Below are 12,170 nucleotides of genomic sequence, written 5' to 3'. Positions count from 1 at the left end.
CTTTTGTTGAATATGACGAACTTCCAGACCCACAAAGTCATTTCAAGCTAAAAGAACCAAGTTTAGACAAATCCATGTTCTACTTATCATTTCCATGCTGGCTGAACTACTCCATACTTGCACCTTCCATAGACATTAGCACCAGATTTGCCTCTAGTGATTTTTTTTGGCAGTAAACTTTATGTCCCAGGCCACAGAACCACTTTCTCGTGCACGTACCTCTGGGATGTAGCCTGCAATGCAGGGACGCCGAACTCCAGCTGCGCACACTCCGAGGAAACGTGGAGAAGCCAGAGTCCCGCTCATCACTGCTGCCACCACGACCACCACTGGCGCCGCTTGCTCCGCTGCTCTCGCTGCTCGCACTGGAACCGCGGCGCACACGGATGTGCCGGCGGGCGAGCGGTACGGATGCTGCCCTTGGCGCCGCCAGCTGGCCCTCCGAGAGGGACCGGGCCTGTCCACTCGCCGACGCTGTTCGCGAATGGATGGGGGAGGGGGAGCTGCTGGGAGGGCAAGGCCGCCCAAGTGCAATGGGATGCCTCGTCAAATGCCGCAACGTTGTCTGCTCCAACAGAGTGCCAGTCGCCGCCCGGGGCTGGAAACTTGTCAGCGTTGCCCGCACGTGGGGAGGGCTCGGCTGGCTGCTGCTGCTGCCGCTTGCAGAACTCAGGCTGCCTTCTCGCCGACCTGATGAGAAGTGTGGTCACAGGTGGGAAATTAAATTAAATTCTGGGACTTTATGTGAAAAAAACTATGATCTGATTATGAAGCACGCATTAGTAGGGGACTCCAGATTAATTTTGACCAACTGGTGTCCTTTAACGTGCACCTAAATTAAAGGTAGACGAGCATTTTTGCATTTCACCTCCATCGAAATGTGGCCGCCATAGACAGGCACTTGACTCCACGACCTCACATTCGGCAACAGAATGCCATAGCTACACAGCTACGGCGGGGGTCGCCGATGAGAAGGGCTAGTAAGCGAGGCAGCCAGCTGAAGACTAAAGGTGGCCTTCAGAAAGCTACTCATTTCGAGAGTACCCAGTGCAAGACACTGCAACTACTCCAAGTACGACATAATCAGTATTGTAGTTCCCTGTGCACTTATAGAGTATTTTACTAGCAGCAGGCTTCAGCCCTCAGCTCACAGCAAATAAAAGTAACGAAACTACCGTTACTGTAAAATGTAACTCTACAAGAATCGTATACCACGCTCATCATTTCTAAACATACAGTCAACCAATTGGGGGAAAGACAACTCCTTTAGCGTGCAATGTTCTGTGGTGTAGAGGAAGGGCAATGCAGATAGCATGGGGTACTGACCTCGTGCAAAGAAAGGCATCCTGCTTGCCCCCAGAATGAACGTCTGACTACTTGTGTCCACCTGGGAGCCCAAGTCATCACAACTTTGGTGCCCGCTCTCCTTGCTTGAATGGTCTGCAAAGATGAAACACAGTGATACATAATGAAGATATGCCTCATTTCACATGCATATGGCATCATTCCAGGCAAGCACTACTGGTTTGCAAATGTGCCTTGTCTTGCATGAATGTGCTCTTTACAGAATACGTCTCCCACCTAGAACATTCTCAACAAAAATATAAACGCCTTGATTGACCTACAATAGTGCAGTAACTGACCAGGCCACAATAACTGCTTGACACTGATGATAAATGATGCGGGTATGAGTTTTTAGTTTTGAACTGCCTCGCTGAACGAGTGTCGAGCTCTGCAGAACGCTATATTCTTGGCGAATTCTTTGTTTGCAAGGTGAATCTAGTTCGTTATACCTATAGGCAGGACAATTTTAGTTCGTAAAGTGAGGTATTGAATAGATAAATTCCTATGGGCATTTCAAGGAGAACTGCATTTATAGTGGAATCTCGATAAACGGAAATCATTCAAACGGAACACCACCCTCATCGTTGGTTGGTTTTGCAGTCATGCAATTGTATTCAGCTTTTTCTCTCAGTAAATGGAATTCCTGATAAACGGAACCAATTTTCCTGGTCCCTTGAGGTTCCGTTTAAAGAGAGTTTACTGTACTTTGTTATATTCAATATTTTGTAATACTCTGTTTAGTTATAACGACGTGCAAACGTATAGCCTTAACAGCACTTGTGTAAAAGAGTCCAGGACTTACCAGAACCCGAGTCAGCACAGATGTCCCGTGTCACGTGGATGTCACCCACATCAGCCTCAGCTCTGAGAAATGGCTCCTGCTCTGGAGGCCTTCTCGGAGGTTCCACAGGAGGCGGGGCTTCTGGAAGCGTGTTGCAGGTAGGGCGCTGCCTCTTGCGCGTCTTGTAGATGATAAACACCCAGACCAGGGAAGTCCCCACGATGCAGACAACGACCACAATCACCACTATGCCCGTGGTCATGCCTTCCGCATCGGGACCCAAAGGCCCCAGTGAGGACTTGGCTGCACATAGCAACGAACAAAGGCACGTCAGTAAAGGCAGCACTCTGAGAGTAGGTTCAAACAGGCTTCACCACTAATCACCACGGGTGGTATTCTCGGTTGTTGACTTTCGGGGATAAGTCATGTTCATGGGTTTTTATGTGACTAGCCTCAGGGCACACTAGAAGGAATACTTTGGGAGATACTTTCACTTTCGCGAGCTTTCATGCGACTAGCACTGGACGTTTTGATGTCTATGGGCTACAACGTTCCTGGCACAATACTCGGCGTGCTGTCTAGGCGCTGCGCCAGGAACATTGTTGCCTGTAAGCACCAACACGTTCAGCACTAGTTACACAAAATCTCATGAAAGTGAAATTAAATTATCATCAAAAGTGATTGCCCTTAAAATGCCACCATAGATGCATCAGCGCCTACAGGCAGCACCATTCCTGGGTGGTGTGCCAAGACAGCGTGCATGCTTGGCACTGAGCCAGAATGCTGTCACTCGTAGACACCAATGCATCCAGTGCTATTCACGTAAAACGTCACGCAGGTTGGATCCCCATAACTAAACAACCGAGAATTATGTGCCAGAATGTATATTGAATGCAGCATGAATACGCTGTTCTGACACTTTACCTTGTTGATAGCGCTCAATCGATAGTATTATCAATATCAATGGTGCACTGTCGAGAGTACTACCGATAATGATTAAACTACCAATTGTGTTGATAGTACGCTCAATAGCTTTGCGTAACTGTGGTACGCACTCACCTGGCACCACCTTGAGGAGAGACAGCCCCCTCTCAATGCCCAGGGTGTTGGTCATCTCGCAAGCGTACTGGCCCGAGTCCGTCGTCCTACTGTCGGTGATGACCAGCAGCTGCGCTTCAGCCACTAGGAAGTGCCGCTCAGTGGCCACCAAGGGTGCTCCATCCTTGAGCCAGGTGAGACGTGGCTTGGGGCTACCAGACGACAGGCATTCCAGCACCGCCGTGTCGCCGGCTGCCACCAGCTTGCTTCGCATTGGACGCACAAACGCTGGTGCCTCTGCAGATGTGTGAAGCAAACGTGTCAAACGAGAAACACACGAACGTTGGCAAACACTGTACATAGACATGAGGATGAACGCCTGGGGGGGCTGTAGACCAGGGTTAGGTCAGCTTTTTGCAAAGTTCATGAAAAGGTGCCATCAGGATCACTACTGAGGAAAGGCTGCTGCATGCTCACTTTATAGGAGGTACAGAATGCCGCTAAAAAAAAATTTTGATAGAGAGAAAGGAAAAAAAAAAAAAAAAGAAGCACACTACACAGTCAAAGTTACAAGCTGCCATCATGCTGTATACCACATGCTTGTACACCCCCCTTATCTGATACCCTCCAGGCCCTCAATTAACAATAATTGAAATCCAATAACATAACCAAATATGCAGTGGACTGTATCTCCCTGTGGTGCCTGAATCTGCATGCACTAGAACATCCCGGCCCATCACCTCAGCACAATGTCATATTTCCAACTGTTAGAAAGACTAGAAATAGTGCGTAAATCGCACACTGAAGTATTGTTACTACGCTTAAAGCGGCTAATACTACAGTAGCGGCAACAGATGGAAATGACTAGCATCAGTTCGTGGCATCCGTGAAGTCTGTAGAAAACAGCTTCACAATCATCTCTCATAGCAAGCATGAGAGAAATCTGGAAGAAGAGAAAGGTACGAGAGAAGATGAGAGAGGGACAGGAGGCTCACCGAGAACAGTTAGCGTGGCATTGGCACGAACCACGCCAGCTCGGCTGCGGGCGGTGCAGGTGTAAACACCCGAGTCGGCTGCTTTGAGGGCCACCACGAAGAAGACATCGTCGGTGGGCATGACATGCATCCGGCGTTCCCTGGCGGCCGGGAAGTCATCCCCTCCGTCCTTCTGCCACGACACCGTGGGCGTCGGCTGGCCCGTGGCGCCGCACTCCAATCGCGCTGTGCCTCCGGCACGCACCGTCAGGTTCGAAGGAGTCTTCACAAACGAGGGTAGCACTGCAGTTTAGAAAAGAAAAGCAAGCGTGGATGTGAAACAGCAGTCGAAAACAGTGCCCACTTTGTTTTTTTCCGTATTAGCATCGCACTTCTTTTTAATCATTCAAGTGCTGCTCTGCAAAGCGAGAAGCTTGTGACACTGATCTGACCGGAAATTACACTGGCAGCACATTCTTGCTTCAAGCTCTGCAGCATCAAACCTGTTGTTACATTTACAGCAGTCTGTGTAAGTGAAGCCTGTGGGTCGCTGTTTTGAGATTCTTGCGAAGCTAGAGTGCATTGGACATACATCTTCCTGGCCACATACGTAGCATATATAGCTTTGCATTAGGCGAAGTGATAAAAAATCTTATCAAAAAAGTTGTAACGATATGTTCATTTTTGACAACCTGTTGCGTTTCCCTTGTCGTTCTTTTTTTTTTTTTTTTTCAATTTAAAAAGAAATTGTGCCCTTCATTGTCTTTTCCCTTGCACGCTTCCACACCTGCTATCTGCAGCACCTTCAGATGGTAGTTTCCATGTGTGTGTGCGCCATTCTGTTTACGGTGCGAGCTGTGTAGTCTTAATGCAAGTCATTGCAGAGCAATGATCTCCTGATAAGATACACAGTACAGAGCACAGCGTACTGTAACTGCAGTTGATGCGATGCCATGCTTAGTGATGTTAATCACCTGTGGAGTACTAATAAGTTTATGCTAAACATGTTTACACCTGCATTTGTAACACTAAATGAATTGTGAAGCAGGGAATCTTGGAAAGGAATGCGTCCGAGAACACTCACCATAAACGCTGATGTTGGAGTGATTGGAGTAGACGGAGCCAAACTGGTTTCGGATCACGCACTGATACCGGCCCTCATCTTTATTCTGGATGTTTCTCAGGTGGAGGTAACTCGTGAACACCACCACGTCGTTGGGCTCTACTTGCTCGGAGACCTCCGTCTCGACATCAGACAGGAACTGTTTGGAACAAACAAGAAATTATGTTGGCAAACAAACACCTTTTTGGAATGTTACGATGGGAGCCTGAAACTCTGCTAACACACACAAAGGCAAGCCCATCTGCCAATACAATGTCGTTTTCTTTCTGCTATGTCTGTTTCCAACTTTAGTAGAGTACATTGTCTGTTTCGGTAGTCCTCAATCAACTTGAACAGAGCACAGGTGAAAACACTCCTTATCAACCAATAAATATGTCTAAGAAGTCATTGTATAAAAGTCAGCATTGAGCTCTGTTGATTACAAATGACGAGCACACCCAAGAGAGAAATGATGTTCTGTTTTGGATACCTTCTGTTCTTTTCTCCACTGAAACTCGAGCCTCGATGCACTTGCTGTGGCTGCCTTGCATACAAGCGTGATGTTTTGACCCTTGAGTGCAACCTGGTTCTCAGGGCTTTGCAGCAAGATCTGAGGCTTGGGAAAGTCCTCTGTTTCCAGAGCAAAAAGAAGAAAACAGAGCAAATAGAAAATGTTAGAGCACTCCTTTCACCCAGCAGAAGCAGCAAAGGTATCGTAAACCGAGAAACGTTGGGCCAAGAAAGTTTACAAACGTTATTGGTGTAGCTTTAACAAATTGGGAATACAGTTAGGGTCAAGCCAGCAGAACATATATTGTGGTGCTGTGTTATATGCTATTGTGTTATGCTTGTAAGGTAAAACTTATTATTCTTAGCGCTTATTCTTAATGTGCTTGTTTATGTGTATGTGCTTTGTTTACTGCATAGCATTAACATTATTGTATGTACTATCGTGGACAAATTAAACGCGAACAAGTTATGGCTAATTAGAATGAGTTCTTTCGTTTCTGCTTCCACCGATACACGTGATGCATGCATCGGTTTTTATGCATAGCATGAGGCCTACATCTTTGCCGACGATCTGAGTAAGTATACCGGTGCGAGATCGTGCTCTCCATTTATCGGACACGAAATGTAATCTGTTCTGCATTGTAACTTTCTTTTGTTCACGTTTCATTTGCCCAGGATTGTACCTAGGTTTATTGCATGTTATTATGTACTTAACTAATCAACTTATCTTGTTATACTTCCATAGTTCACATGTTTGCACATTTATCACTGCTTGCTCTCTCTATAATTATCGTACTCATGTAATAATAGAAGGCCCCCAGTCATATTTTCCGAAACTGACTGGGACCTCATGATGTAATGTTTTTGCCATGTACAATAAACTAAAAAATTTAAAATAAACTTGACCTCGCTTAACGTCAATGATGCCAGTGTCAGTTATGATTGGCTTCAGTGTCAAGAGGTACTCTCTTGCTGCTGCGCTACCATATAGGCAGAACTGTGACTTTATGCAACCCCACTTTTTACACAGCCAAACGCATCCAAGCACCGCTGCCTCCAGAAGAAAAAGGAAAATTCTAACAGTGCCATTCATTCGAGTCCATATATTATGAAAGATATTCTCAGAATCTGCGTTTAGAACGTGCAAGTAGATCGGGTATACGCACTGCACGTGAAGTTCTCGGCTGCGATGTTGAGCACTGGAAGACCCTCGAGTGCAGGCGGGTGGCCGCAACGCACTTTGACGCTTTCCTGGAAACCCTTGCGGACAATCCATGCAGGCAGCCAGAGCAGATTGCAGTCGCACAGAAGGCTGCTGCTGTCCAGAAGGCTGGGGAACACAAAAAAAAAAAAAAGAAAGAAAAAGGCAAGTGGCAGTCAGGGAATACCATTCGTGGAAAGCATATTCATACCGTATTTACTCGCATAATGATCGCACTCGCGTAATGATTGCACCCCTGAATTTTGTCATAAAAATTAGATATTTTTTCTTTCCCGTGTAATGATCGCACCCTGAACTTGTCGCAGCGATATGTCGTGTGCCAAGTCTAGCTAATGATGATCGCGCTTACCATCTGTCGAATGCTACGCCAACGACTCTTGAAGACATACCAAGCAGTCAGCACACACCCAACATTCTTAAGCAGATGCCCCATTTCATTCCTTTCATCACTTTCCGCACTTCCACGAAAAAAAAAGAAGCGACAACCAAACTTGCCTCGGCTTTATTATTTGTAGGCTTCATAATAGTTTTGGTCAACAACAACAACACAAAGGGCGCCAAAAAGACACACCAGGAGAGAGGATGAAGAAGTAGACATGCTAGTGCTCAAGATCTAAGACTTCAGTACCATACTATATCTAAATTCATACCCCTAATACATTTCTAAAATCTTCCCCGACTCTTGGCAAATCCCCCTGAGTAGGTGCCACTACTGCATTAAGCATATCCTCCTCATCATCAAGGACCAACTAACGTATCCGTAGGCCCCAAGCCAGCTGCTCATAATAATTAAAACATCACCAGGTCTTTTCAACATATGTCTGTGATGATACTCTCCGACAGTAAGAATCATTGCAGCACTGAGTGAATGGTGTGTTGCAGGACTCACAGGGTGGTCAGCCTTCTGCGCAGAGGAGTAAAGGTGCCCTGGCTGATGGTGGTGATTGGGTTCCTCGAGAGGTCTAGAGAACGCAGGCGGCCCAGGCCAGCAAACGCCCTCGATGTCAGCGACTTGATGAGGTTGTCGGAGAGGGTGAGAAGACTCAGGCTGCTCAGGCCGAGGAAGGGCCCATTCGTGTCCTCCATTGTCGACGAGAGGGCATTGTGGTCCAGGTACCTGAAACGCATTGGTTACAGTTGGGAACACAATGAGTGGGTGCAGAGCCATCAACCGCTGCAAGACTGGTGGTCAATAACTGTAATGTCAATGTTTAAGTTTAAATACAAAATCACGAAATAGAAACACATCATTACGTATCCTTAATGATGATCCCAGAAAACAGAGCCTACAATGGTAACAAATTCTAAGCTAACAAATTCTTCATCCGAAGCCGATTAGACCCATTGTAGGATGAAGGCCTCGTCCAGGTAATTCCAGTAATCCCTATCCAATGTCAGCCAACTTCACCTTCTGCCTGAAAATTTTGCAATCCCGTCATTCCACCCAAACCTCTGCCACAACCGGCTGCATTTGACTTCCCTTGGCATAGCTATTCGTTATTCTAACAAACCACCTTTACCTGTCCTATGCACTATACGAACTAACTCCACTTCATCTTAATCTTGACTATTATATCAGCTGCCTATGTATGCTCTCTAATCCCCGATACTGCCTTCTTCACATCTCTTATCGTTATGCCTATCATTATTCATTCCACTGCCATTACAGGCTGGCAAATAATGCTGTGCTTGACTTTCTGAACACTTACAGTTCTTTCAGTTGGTTAAGCTGCTTGAAGGCCCCTTCTTCAATGTAAGAGACAGAGTTGTGTCCGAGGTAGAGAAAGCGCAGAGACTCCGCCTTTGCAAAAGTACTCTTAGTAATGGCCTGAAGGTTGTTGAAGGTCAATTCTCTGAAAAAATGCAGGAAAACACATCGTTATTACCACTAAGTTAACCAACTAATGTGCCACAGTTACAGACACAGCAGCATTACACCAACACAATATATTTCCAAGTGGCTTTCTAGACCAGGGGTGGCCAAACTACAGATTACAAGCTGCAGACAGCTTCTTTTGCGTCCAGTTGTGGCTCGTGGATGACTGTTCAGTCAGGCAGTCAATGTCCATTTTAATCTAATCATATGTTGCATTCTACTGGCTTTTACCAAATTAGGTAGTTTTGATGCACTTGTGCATCTGCCATCCTTAGAAACTAGACCTGCATCCCTCAGCAGGGAGAACAAGTAGTGAAAAAGGCAGTACACATACTGCTACCTGACGTTAGTGTCTCAAACTGCCATGTTTCTTCTGTAGCTCTAGAACAATGTAGTGAACTCTTCTGTGGTTCTTTGAATATGCTTGTCTGCCCACCCATGTGCCAGATGGAACTATTTGCGATGCATCATGGGAAGAGTGAATGCTTACAAGTGGGTCAGCTTTTTGCAGTACTCGCAGCCCCCCATGTCCACCTCAGTGATGGCATTGTGGGTCAGGTTTCTGCGTGGCCAAAGAAAGACGGTGAGGCACACAAACGACACACGGAAGTCGCTACAATAAAATTTCTCAGTTGCGACGGCAACCCACTTACAGCGATCTTAAGGAGGACAGCCCGTACAACCACCCGTTGGTCACAGCCGTGATGTTGTTTAAATCCAGGTTGCTGCACGGAGTAGCAAAACGAGAAGTCAGGAAGGGTAGGTGTTGCTTCGTAGAACAAGGCACACAGCAATAGAAAGGCTGATTTTGTACCAGTGGTTCTACCATGCTTGAAAGAAAAACTAACTGAGAGTAGTGCTTAGCATTTAGCTATCACAGACCTATAAGAGAATGAAATCTGCAATTATGCTGTAGAAAGGAAACCTAGTTAAATGAAAAGACAGCTACCCATGCAAGCAGATAAAAAAAAATATTTATATATTAAGTCAGTAGCTTACTGAAAATACAGATCATTCAAGTCTCAGAGGCATGACGAGCTTTGGTAAGTAGTAAAAAAAACACGATACAGGAATAAAACGAAGATTAACTAAGCAAAAAGGTGTGCAATCAATAGTCTCATCTGATACAACATGCCAATGACAATCAAACGTACCAGTATCCTTTGTTCGTCATGCATACACAGCTCTGTTTAACATGACACTGTAGCACCATATTCATTGCTGTTCATCATCATTAAGCGACATAATCAACACTGCATAATCATATTGAAACTCAGGTTACAAGTGACTGTTTGATCATTTTCAGCGTTATCACCTTTAGTGCACATCCACTAGAGAAGTCATTAAACTAAAAAAAACTGGTGCACCTATGGCACGTCGAGCTGGACATCACGTCTTGCACAAGTCAACAAACTCAAAAAAATGACCAACTAAGACTACAGCCCAGAATACAGCCCCAGAACATACTCTCACAACCGACTAGCTTAGCTGACCCCGCTGTTGCACTCGCCTTAAGACTTTCTAAATGGACTGTAAGAACGACAACCTACACTGTCTTGTGTTCTTGCAATATCATTAGAAAAAAAACATCAAAGGCAACAACTCACAGAGTCTGAATCTTGCCGAGGTAGTAGAAAGCCCCATCAGAGAGGTGGCTGATGAGGTTCTTGCGTAGGCTCAGAGATTCCAATGCCTCGAGGCCCTTGAAGCTGAGGCCCTCAATCGCACGGATCCGGTTCTTGTCCAGCTCCCTGGATAAAGTTAAGTACAATGTTCGTCACATTCCAAACCCTGTCCAGCCTGAACGGGCAGGCATTTTTTAAAACATTTCCACAGATCCAGTCCAAACAAACATGCTCTCCTCCTGCACATGTAAAACAATTACACCTGGCATCATAACAAGTGAAGCATTCTTACAGTGCTTTAGGATAATGCAGGGAAGGTTTGCAGATGCAGTAACGTCCTCAAACATCACTGCGCTTATCTGTCAAATGTCATGCGGGCTTCAACATAACTGATTCGTGAATGTCATGTTTTACAGGGACTCAACGCAAAATTAGTACACTTACTCCAACTGAACACAGAATGTGAAAAGCAAGCTCCACTAAAAGCAATTTTTAAAACCGGCCTTACTTAAAATTTCAGAAACTAGCTTCACCATGAATACGTGCATTTGGAACAGCCAGTGTTGGCCATTTTTCAATCATTGCCATCTGACTCAGTTGTGCTTGTTTGGCAAGTGGAGAAAGCCCACCTGTTTCGCCTGAGGTCGACTACAGTGCTCTCGGTAAGCAGTGACTAAATTACTGACACATTGGCCCAACTTATTCTAGGACCCTTTTATTTCCTTTACACCTACCAACTCAGGGTAGCTTGACGACAAATATACGGGGGCATGCCACTAGGCTATTACAACGTGAAACCCTCTTGTTCGCTTTATCATCTTGAGACTGGTACAGTAATTAGCTATGCACACAAACAACAATGTAGCAGCACCATATGACATTGGTGCCCTCTGAGGTGCCGCCCTTTGTGAAACCTAGGAAGCCATTAACAGGCTGACTGGGGAACTTACAATTGCTTGAGGCTTTTAAGATTCAGGAACAGGTTCTTGGGAATGGTGGCGAGACGATTCCTGTTGAGCTGAAGTGTCTGCAAACTTGTGAGGTTGTCGAGAGAACCTTTCTCGATGCTCGAAATTTTGTTTGAACTTAGTGATCTGTGCAAGAAAGAAGAGCAAACGTTTTGGCACATTGGCCGAATGCCATAACATTGTTAGTTCTAAGACGGACACTTGGGCAACACAAATGAGAATTTTAGAACCATGGAGCCTTGCAGAGAGGGCACACAAGTGACAGTAATTGTTGGCATAACACAATGCACAGCAACAATTTACGTGCACATTAACACTTGCACCGACGTGCAAACAACCACAGCCCAACAGACAGTAGCCTATCTGTTGGGCTATGGTTGCGCTTTAATGAGGCTGGCTGTTTCTGACAAAAAAAGCACTTTGGTCAAGGCCCAAGACACAAGACAAGAAGACCAAGACAAGAAGGAATCACAAGACTGAAGTCACAAGGGAGTCACAAGGGACTCAAAAGGAGTCGCATGGTCAAGTTCAAGACAAGATCGCTTGACTGGAGTTGCCGGGCGTCGAAAGGAGGTAGACTTTCAGTCCAACTACACTCTAAAAAAATTACACTCTTTAGAGTATATCTTGTACCCAAATAATAATTATTACCTGCAAGTACCGGGCACACAGTGTTAAAGAAAAGAAAGGCATGCAAGATAGATGATGATTATTGTTTGAGGGCACACTA

General features: G+C 45.6%; 1 protein-coding gene across 1 annotated transcript in view; it reads right to left on the bottom strand.

Moving 5' to 3' along the window:
- Positions 1–12,170, bottom strand: part of LOC126522908 (leucine-rich repeats and immunoglobulin-like domains protein 3) — a 117,004-nt gene that overhangs the window by 4,387 nt on the left and 100,447 nt on the right. Inside the window, exons 5-18 of the mRNA XM_050171752.3 lie at positions 11,423–11,566; positions 10,455–10,598; positions 9,501–9,572; positions 9,338–9,409; positions 8,681–8,824; positions 7,861–8,088; positions 6,916–7,079; positions 5,730–5,869; positions 5,222–5,399; positions 4,159–4,440; positions 3,185–3,460; positions 2,147–2,428; positions 1,327–1,440; positions 220–690 (exon numbers count right to left, since the gene is read on the bottom strand). Of these exons, the coding sequence (XP_050027709.2) occupies positions 220–690; positions 1,327–1,440; positions 2,147–2,428; positions 3,185–3,460; positions 4,159–4,440; positions 5,222–5,399; positions 5,730–5,869; positions 6,916–7,079; positions 7,861–8,088; positions 8,681–8,824; positions 9,338–9,409; positions 9,501–9,572; positions 10,455–10,598; positions 11,423–11,566 (2,711 nt within the window). The remainder of the gene's footprint in view (positions 1–219; positions 691–1,326; positions 1,441–2,146; positions 2,429–3,184; positions 3,461–4,158; positions 4,441–5,221; positions 5,400–5,729; positions 5,870–6,915; positions 7,080–7,860; positions 8,089–8,680; positions 8,825–9,337; positions 9,410–9,500; positions 9,573–10,454; positions 10,599–11,422; positions 11,567–12,170) is intronic.

Source organism: Dermacentor andersoni, chromosome 6 (genome assembly GCF_023375885.2).
Source record: "Dermacentor andersoni chromosome 6, qqDerAnde1_hic_scaffold, whole genome shotgun sequence".
Classification (NCBI taxonomy): domain Eukaryota; kingdom Metazoa; phylum Arthropoda; class Arachnida; order Ixodida; family Ixodidae; genus Dermacentor; species Dermacentor andersoni.
This window is presented reverse-complemented; position numbering and strand designations above follow the sequence as displayed.